General features: G+C 39.0%; 1 protein-coding gene across 1 annotated transcript in view; it reads right to left on the reverse strand.

Moving 5' to 3' along the window:
* FBN1 (fibrillin 1) overlaps window positions 1-18,674 on the reverse strand; it is a 146,730-nt gene that overhangs the window by 65,652 nt on the left and 62,404 nt on the right. Inside the window, exons 11-19 of the mRNA XM_026060519.1 lie at window positions 17,944-18,069; window positions 15,695-15,817; window positions 10,776-10,898; window positions 8,859-9,011; window positions 6,979-7,032; window positions 5,927-6,052; window positions 2,549-2,674; window positions 1,763-1,882; window positions 663-800 (exon numbers count right to left, since the gene is read on the reverse strand). Coding sequence (XP_025916304.1) covers window positions 663-800; window positions 1,763-1,882; window positions 2,549-2,674; window positions 5,927-6,052; window positions 6,979-7,032; window positions 8,859-9,011; window positions 10,776-10,898; window positions 15,695-15,817; window positions 17,944-18,069 — 1,089 coding nt within the window. The remainder of the gene's footprint in view (window positions 1-662; window positions 801-1,762; window positions 1,883-2,548; window positions 2,675-5,926; window positions 6,053-6,978; window positions 7,033-8,858; window positions 9,012-10,775; window positions 10,899-15,694; window positions 15,818-17,943; window positions 18,070-18,674) is intronic.

Below are 18,674 nucleotides of genomic sequence, written 5' to 3' on the forward strand. Positions count from 1 at the left end.
ATGCTAAAGTAATGCTGCAAGTTACAGACTGTAGGTGTGGTCGCTTCCCTTCAAATTTAATCTTGTAAGATGTTTACTATAAAAGCCAGCTTTAGAACCTTCTGTAGCTACGTGCCACTATCAAATATTAAGATATCTCTTTCCCAGACTGACTAAGGAAAGAGTATTTGATAATAGAGCAAGAAAAATGATTTGACTAGCCTGTGGCGAAACGACTATGACAATAATGTGGGTCAGCCCCAAAACAGGAAAAAATCTGGGTTTCTGAGGATATATATCCATTATAACACAATGCCACATTCATCATGATAAAGCAAAGCTAAACAAGACATAGAACAGCTCGCAAGGCTTCCAAAACTTTAGGGATTATATGAGAATAAAACCATTCTTACTATCCTTTTTTTATGTGGCATGGGTGCCTAGATGACCATTACCCTCTTCTGTGCACTGAAGGAATACACCAGGGATTACACAGTTAGACAGCTTTAACCAGCTATCCCTTTAATAAGCTTATTCCTTTTGCCTGAACATTAGATTATTCACGTATTCAAGTAAAATGGGAGGGAAAGGAGATGGCACATTTATTACTGACTCTGGTAATATCAGTTGTGAGGTACAGAAGCTGTGAACAGGAATTTTAAGAGAATAAATGAGAGTGTTACCTCGTTCACATGGTGTACATGGGCTACCCCAAGCAGCGCCTAGTGAGGAACAGCACTGGGACTTCAGAGTTGCTCCATTGATATTTATTTCACATCTTCCATCCACTATGTTCTGCCAACAGGTGCCCTTAACAGTTTCTGTACGGAAAAAAAAAAAAGCCAAGATATTGTCATGCAAACTGCTTAGCACTACCCATGAACATATTTACCAACATACCTGAATTTAACAGTGACAAAAATCGTCCTTTCATTGTAACTTGACACATCAGATTTGAGTTTATTTTAAAAGCTCTTAATTTATCCTTCTCTATGCTGGGCTACAGTGTGAAATCCATCCCAGCACAGAGCCCTTGCAGGACCCGGTTTACGCTTATTGAGCTTAATAGGGAGTACTTTAGCACCATTCAAGATCTGTATTTACTGTGATCCAGATTAGAGGCACATGCAGCAGAACAGGGTAGATATGAACCTCCCCTAGATTTTCCATTAATCTACTAGATCCTCAAGTCTGGATATCTGACCCTCCCATATACAGAGTGGCAGGAGATAGCTAAGGACTAGACAGAGCTCTAGCTCCACAATTCTCCTCACTCACTAGGCAACAGCTATAAACTATTGTCCCTCCAGAACACCTGAAGGAAGAAATCATGAGCTCACAGAGCATCTGAGTAACAGTGTTGTTCCATGGCTGTTCTGGACCACACACCACAACTTGCTCAAGCTCCATCTCAGATCAAGAGCTGGCCTTTCCACAGACCAGATCTTAAGGAGCACATGTTCACCTTGCTTGCAGGAGGATCTAAGCAGGCAAGCATAGTTCTGAAGAACTGGCCTGAGCATTTCTGTAGTTGTTACAAAAACCTTTCATCTCTCTTTCAAATATGACATGGAAGCACTGTGTTCTCAAATGCTTAGACTCACATTTTACGTACCCACGGTAATGGTGAAAACAAACACTTTCTTAATATTGTTTCTGTAACATTTTCCACTAAACTTATCTACTCAAGTTATTTTTAAATATTTTCTGAACTTGGTGTACAACATTTGCATGTCACTGGACATTTTCAACCAGCAAACAAAAACTTCAGAGGAATAAATACCTATGCAGATGGTTCTTGTTGTATCCAATGTACTTTCAGGAGCACATTCACAAGCGAAAGAGCCGGGTGTGTTTTTGCACACCCCATTAACACAGGGGTTAGATTCACACTCGTCAATATCTAGAAGGGAGACATACTGCCATTAGTGCCAGGAAGTATTAACAAAAATACATAAAGCCTTTTCCACCTTAGGTAGAAACTGAAGAGTCTCTCCTCATGATAGGTTTCCCTGATATTCTGTTTTTCAGTTATGAAGCTCTTCACAATAGACTAACGACATATGTTGACTTAAAAGACACGCTAGCATGTTCGAACATTAAAACACTGAACTCAGCAGCAGCACTGCATTTCTCTGTGAGGTCCAGCTATTACCCTGCTTTGTGGTGATGGACTGTGATGTTTAAGTGATTTAATCACATCCTGTCTGTGGCTCAGAAAGGATTTCAAACAAGGACCTGTCTGGCTCTTTGTTCTTCACATAAGAAAATAGGTTAGTAAAACCTGCTTCTTCTCACATTTTTCTTACTCTTGGCAGAGTGCAGGCTCACCAGTGACAGTCCAGAAGGAGCGGGCTAGTACAGGCCTGATATGGGCTATTCCACTAGGTTATCTAACACTTGCATGTTTTGGCCTTGTATCTCCTCTTTCCCCTACTTCTCCCTATCATTTCTCTATGTGTTTCTAGTCTACATATTATATCCTCATCAAGGTTTAAAATATTCCTGGCACAACCTGCAAATGATCCCAATGAATAAAACTAGGATGGAATGGAGTGTTATCAATTACCTTCACATGTTTTTAGGTCAGGAGTGTATACAAATCCTTTGGGACAGGTGCAGGTGAAACTTCCAGGGGTATTTCTGCATTGTCCATTGTCACAAAGCAGCAAGTTCAGTGCACATTCATCAATGTCTGTAATGAAAATTAAGAACTTCTAAAGAAAGAAAATATTCCTGGACTAGAAGCCATGACAAGATTTCTCTCCCAGCAGCCGTATTTCCTTAGATTTTGTGTATGTGAAGAAAGGAAGGAGACAAAAGGGAAGGAGAAAGAATACACACACATGCCTTGTACTGTTTTTCAGAGATGCTAAAAAGATTTCTAGTTTTTTTGGTAAATAATAGGCTTGGAAGTATTTCAAATGGAAACGACCACTCCACAAAAACTACAGTAACACTAAAAAAAAAAAAAAAAAAAAAAAAAAAAAAACCCTAATGTGAAAAATCCCACTTATTACACCTTCCTTCTTTATGAAAATTAGCATTAAAATATTGGCAATAATAGCAAATTTATGGATTCAAACCACACAAATATCACCCAGATAAAACATTTTTATTTTGTTTAAAAAGAAAAAAGAAAAAAAATCTTCCCTGTATATTTTTGTTGACCTTTTTTCTATGCTTTATTCTTTATTAGGCTATTTTACTCTTATAAGAGCTAGCACTTGCTTTCTACACATATTCATAATATGTGACAACCGAAGCATTGTTTAAAATAAAGTTGGGAATCATCCTTTCATCTTGCCTATGCTGTAGAATAGATTTGTGCAGTCTCTGATTCCCTGCACACCAGACCCTACGTTGACGAAAGAAATGAGGAGAGAATTGGTTTGGAAAGGTTTGCTGGTCATCCTGGTCTTTACATCACTGTTTTTTCCAGGTCTGCTCTTGACTGTCTTACATGTTATGGTTACCAAGGCTAATGTGAGTCTACACCTACTTTAGAGATGAAAAATTTGAATAAAAATGCTGGCATAGATATAAATCTTAGAGAAGCTAAATTTCAAGAGCCCGAAGGAAATCTTTGGAAGCGCTGTGATCATTAGAGAGAAGTTGCAAGAAGGTGGCAATGGGCCACAAATGGCAGGTGAAGATCAGGAGAGACCCAGAGAGCAGACAGGAACAATTGGCTAAGTCAGAGAGGCCTCAGAAAGTGTTGAGAGAAGTTGGGAAGACTGAGAGGGTCAGAGCAGCAGCTGGAAACAGCAAAAGTGCTAGGAAAAGCAGGGAGATTTGCAGAATAAAACAAACCGTGTGGGAAGCTTCACAGGAGTTCAGAAAATTTGAGAGAGGGCCAGGTGGAACATTATGGAGGAATGGGAAACAGCTGTGATGGAGCCTGGATGTGGGCTGCAACAGGGTGGGCTGTGGAGCAGCTGGAAAAGTCACAGATGGACAGGGAGAAAAGAGGGGATGCCATAAGCTAGGGGCAGTCACTGAAATGGGACATGAATAATCAAAGACAGAAAAGCAAATGGGAAAATGGGATAAATTACAGCATGACTTTTATCAAAGATAGATCAAGTCAGATTATTTGGGTACTGTTTTTTTTAAATACAATAATTGATATGTTAGACCAAGATTACACAAATGACTTAAGCTATTTAGATTTCAGAGGAGAATACAGAAACCAAATAAAATTGTTATGTAAGCTGGAGGTAACAGGAAGGAATTTAACAACTTCAAGGAAGATCCAGAACTGGCTGAAGGACAGACTATGAACGGGTATATTAAAAAGGGGAGTCATCATGATGGACAGGGGATGTTAGCAATGTCTTTCAAAGATCAGTCTTGGGACTAGTCCTATAACATATTCATTGCAATGTAGAAATAACAAATGAATGAGATCAAAAAACTGTGGACACTACTACACAGGAAGTTATTGCCAGTACAGAGAAGGACTGGATGCAAGAAGATTAAAATAATTTTGACAATGGGAGTGAGAGAAATAGGATAAAATACAATCGGTGAAGTCCAAAACCCTGCAATTAGGGAATAACAAGAACAGGTTATAAACCAGGAACTCATCAGTTGAAGGCAACAGAGAAGAGAGCGCTCTGAGTGTAACTCCCAATCAGAGGTTGACACTGATCCACAAGTATAACACATATTTAAGAAAAGACTAATGCACTCTAGATCATTTTTGAAGGATATTCTTAGGAGAGACAGCAAAGTATTGGTACCACTGTAAAAGGCATTGGTAGGACCTCATAGACTACTGTATACTGGTCAGACAGTTCATGTTCAGGAGAAGCCTACGGCCTCTTCTTCTACAGAAAGACTGAAAGTGTGGATTTGGATAGCTCAACCAACAAAGCGTGAGAAAGGATATGATGATTCTTTATGAATACTTTGGGGATAAATATCATGGTGCTAAATAAAAGGATAATACTATCACAACACTGGTCATAAATTGGTCACAGATAAGTTTTATCAGGGAACTAGAAGAAATTTCTAATCAGCTGTACAAAGAGGTCTGGAATGATGCATCAATGCAGGGGTGGAAGAAAGAAAACTATAGGGTTTTCAGTAGGGAGCTTTCGATGAGACTGTATAATGGAACAAGAGAATTGCCAAAATTAAAATTTGCAATAGTAGTCCACAGGCATCTGATAGTTTTTTCTTTTTACATCCCAGAAGATACTGGACTGCTACCTATTTGCATTCTCTTCATCCCATGCCACWGGGCTTCTGTCAGTTACCCCTAAGACGCGTTGTTCTGTGATGAACAACTTGGCTTCAGAGTTTTTTCACTTGTACAGCACAGGAAATCAGCCCTAGCTAGAGATGGCATGCAGGCAGAGTCTGCCGGTCTTCTACCGATATATATACCTGTGCCTGGCCAATACACTTCAACACGGTTAAACCAATAGCCATGCCTGAAAGTTGAGAGGGAATTTTCCCCAAAGTCAGATTTGGCAGAAACCATGGAAACCTTTCTTAGCATGTGGGATGCTTATCTCCCTAGGATCAGTTGGGAGTTTTACTTAAATATCTTTCTATTGGAGGAACCTAGCACGCTGACGATACTGGATCTCTCCCATGGTGCATTTTAATTGCAGTATCATGTTTCGTCTGATGTTGAGAAATGTTGGTGCTGTTAGAGCACACGTTCAGTGAACTTATCTGAACTAGATCTTTATTGCCTGGTTGCCAGTGACTCGAGTCACTCATGACAAGAGTCCCTTACTGTCCTATGTTAGAGGATTCTATGAGCATTGGAAAGCACAGAAATTAAACTCAGAGAATTTAGCAGAAACATCTAGAAATGTCAGGAGAGCAGTTAGCAAATCTGATGAAACAGAAAATCTGATGAAACTTGTAAAAGATAAAGGAGGATAAATGCAAGCATCACACTTCAAAGGAAAAATGGGACATTTCATACCAATGCAGTTCTTCCCAGTTGAATCCACTTCATACCCCGGGTTACAAATACATTTGTATGTTCCATGCAGATTCTCACATCTTCCATTTGGACAGAGATCAGTATCCAGTAAGCACTCATTAATATCTATGCAAAGATTTAAAAAAAAGAAAAGGTCAGTTGTGTGGGGAGCTTCCCTTTTTAGAATAACAAATTCTCCAAATTAGAAAAAGATGTATTTTCAGTAACACTACCATTGGCTGCTCCACATTTATAATTGTGCATTTCTGATTAGGAAACTGCAACCTAAATATTCACACTCAATAACAAAAAGCATCCCTGCCAGACTGACTTAAGACCATCTCTAACGCACAAACATTTAAGACACTTGTAGATAAGAACCGGGATGTTAAACTGAGGTCTTACATTTACAGATGCACAGGTATGAATACTCCCTGCATTCCCTGATTCATATACGTTTCCAGGTGGCATCATCCCACAGAGCATGAACAGCCCTTCTTTCTGAATGCTTTTCCCTCTCTACCGCCAACAAACTTATTAGCGAGCGTTGCCTGACTTTGGGGTTGCGATTTCACAGTCCTAAGACTGCAAAGCTTTTACTGTTATCATTTGCTTCTTCTCTGTATTTATTAACCAAGCTCTGTTGGCCTGGCTTCTGTGACTGAGGTGAAAACATGCAAAGAAGCTCAATGCTCAACATGGCTATATTCTTCAGGATAATTTCTTTTAACAGGGAAACATGCAAATATGACTCTCATATATGATTTCTAAGTCATATAGGTAATGACAATGCTCACAAACTTGCTGCTGTTTTATAACAGCACTCAAATACATTCAATGGCATAAAACAGAGAGAGCACACTGGTGAAATGGCATTCTCCATTCATTTCATCTTCAATTCATCTGTGTGTTGCAAACAGCCATTTGGATAAGCCTTCCTCTCACTCTTTCCCACTGCCACCCCCTCCCAATATGTCTAAGATATCAAGGATACTGAAGGTCACACTTTTAGCCAGAACTTCTACAGTTCTAGTTGCATTAGGTGAGCTTACCATTTCCTCCTGCAGTCATGCCAGTTCCACTGCTGCACAGAGCCTGATATTCAGCTGGAAAAATATTAAAATACTTACTGGAAAATTCTTTTTTAGCTCATTGACTTCAACATCTTTTACAATATGCAAATTAATTATTCCATAGAAATAACATGCCTTCCAATAATTCTAAAATTGAGCTACATGCGTACCCTCACTATCTCTGAAACATTTTAGCAAAATCGGGGATCTGCATCTGCTGATGCATATGGCTGAGTAAAAACTTCCTATGGTGAAATGATGTATTTAGGAATGGTCATAAAACTCACGCCGGCCCCCATACACAAATGAACTGTAACACCTTCACAGCAAGATTTTCTAGAACTCATGTCCAAGTCCAAGTCCTTGCTCAAAGTGCATGCTCAAAATGACCAAGAAACAGAAAATGTTTTCCTACAAATCTAGAACATAATGTTGCGCATTTAATTCCACTTAGCAGGAGTTTCTGCAAGAATTCATACCAAACCAAGACTCCTTTATCCTTAAGGATTATCCTTAAGAAAAGGATTCCTTTCAGGAATTTTTTTAAGTTTCTGACACAATACTCCTCTCTAAGAAATCCTCTCCATTCCTCCCCCACTCAAAGCCCAAAGTAGTGCTATGTTTCACCCCTCATGAGATGGCATTTTTTAACAGTAAAAGAGATGGGCAAAACAACACAGGAAAAATAGCTTCCACATGTGTAAATGTTCTGCTAAATTAATTCAAATATAAAACAGAAGTTAATGATACTGAGTCTGATATTTACAGAACATTCTAACTCTATTGTACAGTAAGAAGGGCCTAGTGGTATCAGCAGCAGTTGCTGGAAAGGCGCCTTCCTGTTCTGGCAACATTTCTGTGGCATTTTGCTATTTTAAATGACATGGCGCACCACAAAATGGTGGCTAGTAAGTTCCCTCTGAAGAGCTCACATCAGCTCAACTACTCTGATTTGTTCCAACTGGTTTTGTCTCCCTAATGCTTTTCATAAAGCTGTCAGTTAAACTGAGCTTTAAAAAAGAAGTCTGAAATTACCTTTGCCTACAAAGCAGGTAACAAATTAGCATGAGATGCTCCTGAGCTACATATCAAATGGCRTATTTTATTTATATGCAACAATAAATTTGCTAAGTGAAAAGAATCACTTGGCGAAGCTGGGCTTTAAATGAGCTTCCTGCAGCCACCTCCATGAAACCAGGGTCTCTTATTTACTGCCTTCAGGAGAAGGTCTGTGTCAGCATGCTGTTCTTGTAAGCAGTGCTTTCTTAAAAACAGATCCTGCCCATCCGAATGATTAAGATTGCTATCTTGCCAGAGTACAGTCCTGTTCCAGAGAACAAAGCTTGGTGGCGATTTGGTGAGAAACTCAAGTTTTCTTAACAGTCTTAACTGGGCTTCTATTTTCATGCTGACTATTTAAAGGCTAATTACTGTATAAATGATTTCAGATCACCTGAATGATCTGAAGTTCAGACAGCAAACATCTGACTGACAGGTGTACATAAGAATTTGAGTATGTGAATTACTCAAGATACTCCCATGAATAATTTGAGGTTAAAACTATACTTTCAGTAATTCACATCTATCAAAATAGAGATGACTGTGTGAAAATCTGGTTTGATGCATGTTATGACTCTGCACCAGATCTTGGCATTTACTTATGCCTCTCATGAAACTGTCTCCTGTACTCTTCCAACACGCAAAATAGCAGATTTCTCAAAATATATAACATGTTGTATGACAATTTAATCCTCCAGATTTAAGATGAATTGTTAATATAAAACTGCATTTTACCATTCTAAAAATAATTTGACAACATAAAACTTAGGTTACAATGCATACCCGTAAATACGTCATACCTGAATTTTGCGCTGGGCAGGGCTGACAGGGCTCTCCAAAGGCGTAGTCAGTGCTGGCACAACAGCACTCTGATTTTGTAACCGCACCAGTTAATGGTCTCACGCATTGTCCTCTCTTGTAGCCACCATAGCATGTGCTTCGCATATGTGTATCTGAGGAAAGAAATCCCTCTTAATCCTATCATAACCAACTATAGTGCCATAAATTACAACATCTATTAAATCTAGCTCGGGAGTCATAAACACTGCAAAATAGCTGTCAAAACAAAACATTGTTCACCATTTCCTGTGCTTCTCACCTACCTATACCCTTGCTCTACTCAGGACGAGAAATTCTTCTTCAGGCTCTTAAGAGTTCAGACACACAAACTACTTACCATATTTAATGACTTAACATGCATTAGCAAACTACAAAAAAACATCTCTGTGGGCTTTAATCCACAGCAAACACAATGCGTAATGCATTAGCTTAAACCTCTTTTATTGACTGTGTAATGCATTTTAAATTCCTACTTATTTTGCAACAAAGTACAGAAATGATTATCATAGCTCTGCTGACTACGGCAACTGTCAACTGCAATAAATCACACACACATCTGGGCTCAAAATTTCGTGAAAAAAACATTTTTCATGGCCCCTGAACATTAACGGCAGTTTCCTTAATGACAACAGTTATGGCACATTATTAAGATGGCTTATTAAAAACAACTTGTAAACTGAACATTTGGGGGCAAACATTAAGATATGAGAAAACTTTATTTTTCTGCATTTTTCCCTTAGGGCATCTCAAAATACTCAGGAATGAAGGCTTACAATTTCTGTGGGTGCCATGAGTGCATGTATGCACCTATACATAGTATTTTTTATGACTACTACTCTGTATCATAGCAAAGGTAGCTTCCAGGGAGAGGGGCTTCAACCTTGAACTAGCAAGTAGCCACAGCAATAAGGGGCTATTCCTCTGTCATGTCACAGGGATATTAATCTCTTATAACTCAACAGGGGCTTGGTGGCTGCATCCCAGAGCTAGAGCTGGGTGTATCGCAAAACTTCTGGAAAACCTCAATACAGTTTATTTTATTCTCACAGTTAGAGGATTAACTTGATTTTAACATTATTTTCTTTCCCCTTCTCAAACTTGTTAATTGTCTGATACATCATGGTTAAAACCAGCCCTGGTGAAACACCCTGGATTAAGCCCACTAAAGGCACGCTAGAGCTTCTGTTTTAAATTTATACCTGATAAAACAAAGAATGGGAGAGGGGAAAAAAAAAAACCTCAAAAAGAAAAGTTCACAAAAAGTTAAAAAGGGGGGGGAGGGGAATCGCTGACCTCTGATCTTTCTTCTGTAAAAACAAAGAAAAAGTGAGTAAATGCTATTCCAGTGCACGAGATTTAAAACGCCTATCTTTTCAGAATCAGGGCTGATATTTGTTACTTTTTAAAAACTGCCCCATAATGACTATGAAACATATTAGAAATACCTCAAACTTCTTTTGGTTATGGACAATTATAGAGAGGTGGAAAAATCAATATATCCCATTTTAAAAAGACATGGAAAACTAACTACATTTTTAGGCTTAATGATATATCAAGAATTTCACACGGACAGAACTGGGGCAGATTCTCACCTCCTCAAGCACTAACCTCCAACAGAACTATGCTAGGTTACCTCATCTGCTAATGTGGCCCACATATTTTTTTTCCTTAAAACACAAAGGGAAAGAAAAAAGAAGAAAGAGCAAAAACAACTATTACAATAAATATCCCAGAGCTATTAGCATCCACTAGTGCAGTAACCCATTATACTAAGACCTGCCAACGAAACTCAGTCTAACTCAGATCTATCCTTCGATCTAGCGTTAATGCCTGGACACTGGCTAAATGCGACTCGCCTCCCATTGAGCTCATCTTACCGACACACACACGTCCGTCCAGTCCTACTGCGAGGCCAGGGAAGCATTCGCATCTGAAAGAGCCATCAGTGTTCACACAGCGCCCATTCATGCATATTCCAGCTGTCTCACACTCATCGATGTCTGTTGGAGAACGGAATAAGCTTTATTAGAAATTAAATGACACCGTGTTCAATGCCTGGTTGAAACTCGCATTTGTGCAGCTTATTTTCAATGTATCCTAAAAAAAAACTAAATGAAAATGAAAATTGGTTCAAATAAAGATTTTATTATGAATAACATTAGCTCAACCTGTAAGAGGGAAAAAGAAAATGCAAAATTCAGGAGAAATAAACAAAAAACAATTTTTCTCTCTTGGATTTTCCTCCTGCTCAAGGGGCTACATTTTCCTGATTTGCTCCCAAGAGGTACATCCTCCAAAATAAGGGTCATTTAGGCAAAAACATAATTGGAGGAAGGAGGAAACTGTGATTGCTAAGACAAAGTTGTGTAGTGTTTAACATGGCCTTCCTTTCTGGGTTAACAGTTAGTATGTGCTGTAAGAAATCAGCCCGGATGACAAAATAAATCGTTGATCCCCCTTACGAGGTGCCTTGCCAGGGCTACCACAGATTTTTCCTTCCTTCTGCTGTGGGTTAGTTTTTGGACACGGGTCAGACCCTGCCTGCACAGAGTGTCTCTCTGGTTATCTGCATGACAACTGGTTTTTCATATGGATGCTCAGATGCTCATTACAGCCCTTTCTATTAACTTCTAATGGACAGACTGCACTCCAGCCTTGAAAGGAATTTGGTAATGATTTGAGCTCTGAGCAATTGCTGAGCACGAGATACCATCTTTGCCCAACGATAGTACATGGAACAATAAGGCTCTTAGCAATGAAATAGGAGAATAAAGCCTCACAGCATTAGACTATTACAAGGGATGTCAAATTAGTCAAAAATTTTATAGCCTGTGAATCCTGTTAATAGGAAAAGCATTTTCTAGACACAGAGAACATGCCATTATTTTATAAGTGATTAAGAAAAAGAGGGTTTAAAATATTGTTTGGAAGAATGTATAACCTTTATAAAATAATCACTTCATAACAACTCTCCATAATATATACAACAGACAGCATGTGTGACAATTTCCTTTTTTCTGACCTTAAAAGGGCAAATTGAGAGTGAAACACCTCTATGTTTTACTTAGTTTGTGTTGTTTGGCATAAAACATGGCTTATCTGATCCAAGATTCCTTTTCCAAACTGCATTTTAAAATAGAAGTTATACTTAAGTACATGGGCTCAATTAATTTCAACTTTATCCTGCAATCTTTTCTTCCATTTCAGACAAGTCTTTAACGCTTTTCCCACTTTAAATTTAGTCTTTATTCAGTGTGAGTAAAAACTAAGTTGGGACTTCAAATTGTGCCCCTACTGTTCAACAGGGGAGACAGGTTTTTTGCAAGGCAACACGGAATTCCTTTGACAGAAACATGTTGCATTAAAAAAAAAAAAAAAAAGTTGACGTTCCTTTTTAAAATTACTTACAGAAACAGACAAGCAAAGTTGCAGTTTTTTCCATTTATTTTTAATAAAGTATTTTGTAAGCTACTAAAGGATGAAATCTGATTTACAAATGTGTTGAAAATATTGTCATCAATGTTTTATAGAAAGGTGAAGCGGGCCACTTAAAATCACACAGATCAGCTGAAATCCTGGCTCCAGTGAAGACAGAGGCAAAAATCCCTCTGATGTTAATGGGGCCAGGATTACATCCTGTAAATCAACTGCATATGCAGGCACAAAGTCCAAATTTCTAACCCGGACGAGCATCTGTAGTCTTCTGTGGTAGAAGTTGCCGCTGTGACAACTCCAACAGATACCAGCTGCTTTTCGCCAGAATACCTGATTCTCAACCTGCTTCTGGAAAACCATCCACTGGATTCATTCTGCATGTCCAGTCCGTCCTTGCCTTTTGTGCGGAGCTTGCTCAGCCGTGCCAGCTGGGTACGCTAAGTCCTCTAATTCTGACCAGGAAAAATTTACTCAGACTCCTGAACTGCCACTTGCAGTTGCCTTGCCACAGCTTTCAATTTGGGGAATTACTGCTTGGTCTGAAGATGAAACAAATAATGCTTTAAACCTCCTCCTGCCTGATGTAAGTATTTTTGAAAAAATCATCAGCACATCATCAGCGAAAGAAGCTAATGGTGAATAAGTTCAGTATGTCTTGTATTACAGAGGGTACACAAGACTGTGGTGCAACATTCTTTTTTGGCATGTTACTTCATAAAGCCTGAGTGGAATTTTTACCAGGCAGCCAAGCATATGCCCTGTACTTATACTTAAATTCCAGTTTTATGGAACTAAGTGTCAATTACAGTATCCCTAACTTTGGGTTAAAATTCCTGTTACCATTTCAAAATTCAGCTTACAGTGCATCAAATGAGATTTTTATAGGAGTAATATGTTGCACATTGCAATTCTTATGTTCCTTTGCTGATTCCCCAAAGAATCTGGGCAAAAACACATGTTCAATTCCATATCAAAATTGCTCAGGCAGGTAGCCAATTTGCTGCAGAATGTCAGTTTGCACACATACGTTCCCAGTATGCATGAACACTAACTGCATGTGCAAGAACCAGCTTAGAGTTGAAGCTCGTGTAAGATCTAAATGCATTTGTATCACGAATTCAGGGTGTGCAGTGTGAAAGATCAGCGTTTCAAATCCTAACTGCTCTGTAGGACAGAAATCATTTACTCTGTATGTTTGGTGTGAACAGAGAAGACTCAGTAAGGATAAACATTACAATGCACAGGAAAAGACATTATTAAAGATGAATCTTCTAAACTCTGAGTGAATTATTAATGTGACTAGGGACATTTACCAGAGCTATGCTCCTTCTAGCGACTACATTCCTGGGAATTATTTCATGATACTTTGGGGGAGTGGAAGAAAGGAAACAAATAAGAAGTTGGGAATAAGTATACTTTGGGTGTCAAGGTCTCTAAATCTGGTTTGATTTTGACCCAATAGCAATTTCACACATAATGAATGTTTGCATGGTCATTCATAGAGAACAAGGCGTACTGTAAGTGTTGAAAAGCAGTGGGAGAAAGCCTTCATTTTACTATAAGATCTGTTCCAACTTTCAGTAGGAATCAGTTGAGTTGCCTGCAATTTTGGATAATTTTCAAGTATTTTCCCTTTGATGCATAGAAGTAACATTTCTCTAGGGCCAGAAACCCCTTTTTGGCTGTGTCCATACTCCTGTTTAGCCAGGAGGTATGCAACAGAGGCTGTGAAGTTGAGAATCCCAAGTTTGGTTTTTAAGGAGTCTGAAGGAATTTATGCATCATCATCTTAGATGGTATTTTGCTGTACAGACTAGTTTAAAAAAAAAAAAATGCTCAAGGCAAAATCAAGATAAGCTTTTGGGTTGAGCTTGCATGAGTGGGTGACATCACTGCTACCGACACACAGACCAGCCAGTGGTCTCTGGGAACACAACTGGCTGATATACCAAGGCCTGATGGGCATCGAGCTCTTCTCTGCCATGTCTGAGACCAAGTCTCACTTCCATCCCACACACAGGCCAGCTGGAAAACAAGCCTCAACAAAGTACAGACATACACCAATCATTTGGAAATCAGGTAAGGGTGGAAATAAAGCTCATTACTGTAAGCATGTGTAGGCTGTGGCCAACACAGACAGCAGATCTAAGCTGAGGAGACACTTGCAAGAAATCACATGCTTATTTGTCTGAGAAATTAAAGGACAATTCTTTCTTCTGATCAAAACAACGCTATTACAAAACAAGAATAGGGTCTTCTCTCATATGAAATATGTGATTCCCCTGCTGTGTCCAAAAAGTTTGATGACACTGGCTTACACATTTAGTCCAAAAGGTATCAAATGCAAGAGAGGTTCTGGAAGTTTTACCAGATTTATTGGACTGGTTTGGATCTAAAGCCTATGTCTAGACACTGTGCAGTTCGGACCTAAGACTGGTAGCGTTCAAGAAGCAAAGGATCCAAACTAATTTAACCTTTCATGTCAGCAATTCTCGAAAATAAATTATTAATTCAAACAATTACTTCTGTTACTGCTCCTCAGAACAAGTAGCTGCTGTGTGATCCAGTGTGACTTTTTTTTAATTTACCAAAGTGTAAACAAACACTTTTGTTGCCCTGATTCCAAAAGATTTTAAATTTTTCAAAAGAAAAACTGTAAGTAACTTGGCACAGCGCTTGTTTATTCCTTATTTCAACTTCATCTCTGTGCCTATAAAACTTGCTGAAACATGAAGATTTATACACATAAAACTTCCAGTTCCCAACGGGACCGAATGGAAACTATGATGACACAACTAGCAACCAAACTGCTGCAGTATCTCCCACAGTGGCTATTAACGAGCTAGTGCAGCAAACGGGAAAGACGATCTTGCAGTGGTGCTCATGTCTGTGTCTTGGTCACACAGGGTGCTAGGTGCTCCTTGGAGATGCTGCATTGGCTAGGAACACCAAGGCAGGAATATGAGAAAAACTCAAGAAGGGCAACGAGCCAGGATGTTTGGGTGGCCAAACGTAGAAAACATTGAAAGGCAAAACACAAAAAGTGAGATATACTGCAGCCAAACTGCAGAAGACCTCATAGGCAAAAAACAGGAGTTTAACTAGGTCAGATCACACAGTCTTTGATCAAAGAATATTTCCCACTGGCTGGTTAGGGCTGTTGCTCAACACTGTGGAGAGGACAGAATACTGTCTTGCACAATGACAAATCACTCCAGCTGATTAAAAGCGCATATCTGACCAGAACTCTGCCCAGTACTTCTTGTCCCCAAGGATCACTGTGAGGAAATGAGGCAATTCTTGAAGCTACCAGAGGCATATGACTCACAAGCTTTGAGGACCTGTAATTTATTGTGCTCACCTCTGCAATAACGTCCATCAGATGCTAACTGGAACCCTGGTTTACAAATGCATTTAAAACTGCCATCTTCGTTAATGCACATCCCATTCAGGCACATGTTCCTTATGCTGCATTCATCCATATCTGAAAGCACACATAAGAGACATAACGGTCACACTGATAATGTAGAACTCCTACTGATTATATCCAAAAGATAAATCTTAATTCCCTTTTTTGGTTGTCAGGGTACATGATAAATGTCAACATATGATGGGACACACTGCACTGTCCTAGAGGATGCATCAAAGCAGTGACTCAGGTTTTTACCAATGAACCATTAACATACAAAGGTATGCATATAAACACAGCAAAGAGAATGAAAAACAGATGAGAGACTGGACAGCTTAAGAACTGCCAGTTGGTAAAAACCTCAAAATAAAAAAGAAGGGTGGAAGACTGAATTGAAGAGAGTCTGCAGTCTTGATGTAAATAACAGGCAGATGAGCAGCAGCCTCCATTTGGAATGGTAAGCACAATTTTATGTTACTAAGAACACCCCAAAGGGCAGGAGGAGGCATTTGTGTTATGAGTGCAAACTTCTGTAACCTCTGGTGAGTCTAAGATTTGTGACGTGGGAGACTTCCCACCACAGCGCTCAAGTATGCAGTAGCACACTGCATTCTGTCAGCATTTTCACCATCAACTTCCATTAGAAAAAAAAACTATCCCTTCTCCATATTCTGCATGACAGGTTGCATATGAGGGTACTTACTGACTATCCATAGCTTCATACTGACACTATTCACGCTCTGACCTAATGCCATAGCATGACGGATTCAGGTAGGAAAAGATGGAGGACCCAGACACTGCTATTCTGAACACTGTACAATCAAAGAGTACAGAAAAATTTGTGCTTGGTTTTGGTAAAATATTATATCCCCTTTGTCTTTACTTTGTACTAGTGCAAATGAAGCCAATTTTGGACATTATGTCCAAAAAAATCAGCACTATCTACCTGTTTCACCTAAAGGATTATACACAGTTGCGTTAAGGTATGGCACAGTCCTATGGTCTTTACTTATTAGTGTCTGCGCACATGTATTCCTAAGAACAAAACTCATTGCATTACAATGCCAGAGATGAAATTGTTTCATAAGTGGATGCAACAGACATTCTGGCAACATATGCAATGGAATTAAAAATGTTTTACCAGACTGCCGACGTCCTGGTTCTTATTACTATTAGCACATGGTATTTGGTGGGAAAGAAAGAAATCGGGAATCAAGTTTTTTTCCAAAATATATTCATTTCCAAATATATTTAGTCAATATAGTTCCATAATTAGATATTTTAAAAAGGAGCTTATAGTGCTAAACCATATCTAAAAAAGAGTCAGGAAAAACAGAGTCTTAAAATGTCTGTCTCTCCCAAGGATTAACAGAATCACTACTAGCACATAAAATCACTGGATCATAATGACATTACAATATATTCAGGATCGTGCTATTTTCCTTAATATTGCAGCTGTCTTGGACAGAAATTACACTTCTAGACATGGTGTGTTTTCTTTTTACTTACAGGCTAAGTCAGACAAAAATAATTTATGACTTTAAAAAAATCGTGTATCTATCCCAACCAGGAATTTTGGCATTAAGTCTTTGAGCTGAATCACTGAGATAGTATTCTGCCAAAAATGTTTCTAAGAACAGTGCTTGAAATTCCTTTAACGTATGAATAGATCATTGGGAACCCTCCCAAGGACCTTGGGAAGCATGATAAAGAACATTCTTCTTTTTCCCCCCTTTGCTAAAGGTCTGGGAGGTAGGAACACATCAATTATGTTTACAAATTTTTCTTAAAACAGTTTTTATGGGTCAGACCAGACTGCATCTACATAAAGCACATTGCTAGTCACCCAGTAAGATCCCATAAAGCATGCTGATAAACACACAGTAAAAATCAGGCAGCATGTGACTTGTGCTCCGTTTTAAAATGTACCACTCCCATCAAAGAAACTACATTTTGCGATAGTGGTATGTGCTATTTCTCCTGCTGGACAGACATCCTGTTGAGAATTGCCAAGCCAAGGCTCCAGAACTGGCTGCAAAAGACAGTTTACTTGCCCTCCCAGATATAGCAAACAGTATTTAGAAATTTGATTCCTTGCTCCTTCTCTTCCCCCCCACAAGAGGTCCTTTTATTTTTCATTGAAGTGAATAATCTCTTGGAACTGTAATTATTCACAAGGAATAATTTCAGAAAAGTCTTACCTTCACAGTTTTTCCCATCAGCTGCCACTTGAAAGCCAGCGTTGCAAACACAGTGAAAACTGCCATCTGTGTTTATGCATCGTCCATTATTACAGATACGACCGTTCTGTAAACATTCATCAATGTCTGAAAGCCAACCAAAAAGAAAAATAACATTCTGAGGTTTTTTATTTTTTATACTCATGAGGAACATTCACCATTCCCCCTTTCACCAGTTCTTTAACCCTACACAGAAACTGTATTCACCTGAAAGTAACTTGCTTTGATTTCCATAACTGAATGTTATGGAGGTGGAGAATGCTCTTCAGTTTGAAATTTTAAGTTGCTGTGAAAGAATCTCAGTGAACATTACCCTGCTAAATCAAGATTCAGATCCTTTTAACAGGCTTCTTGCATTTTCATTCCTCATAAAAGTGTTTTTACTAAAATTTAACCTAACAAAAGCTAACTACTGAAGAGAAGAAGGGGAAAGCTTGTCTTTTGCTGTTGCTTTATGATGCAAAAAGATAAGAGGAAAGTTCGAGACTTTCCCACCTCGAAAGATTCCTCCTGCTTGTTTTATATTTGAAACATCAGCTCCTCATTTCCCTCTCTCTGCAGGAGGTGCTTGGCAAGTTCTCTGGAGGACCTGAATAGTGATATCACACAAGGCTGGCAGCTCTCCCTCTCCTCCAAACGAGGGGAGAGGAGATGCTGAGACAGACTGTCTAGACATTTTTCAGATTGCTCAG

This window comes from Apteryx rowi, unplaced genomic scaffold, assembly GCF_003343035.1.
Source record: "Apteryx rowi isolate R43461 unplaced genomic scaffold, aptRow1 scaffold_17, whole genome shotgun sequence".
NCBI classification, from domain to species: Eukaryota; Metazoa; Chordata; class Aves; order Apterygiformes; family Apterygidae; genus Apteryx; species Apteryx rowi.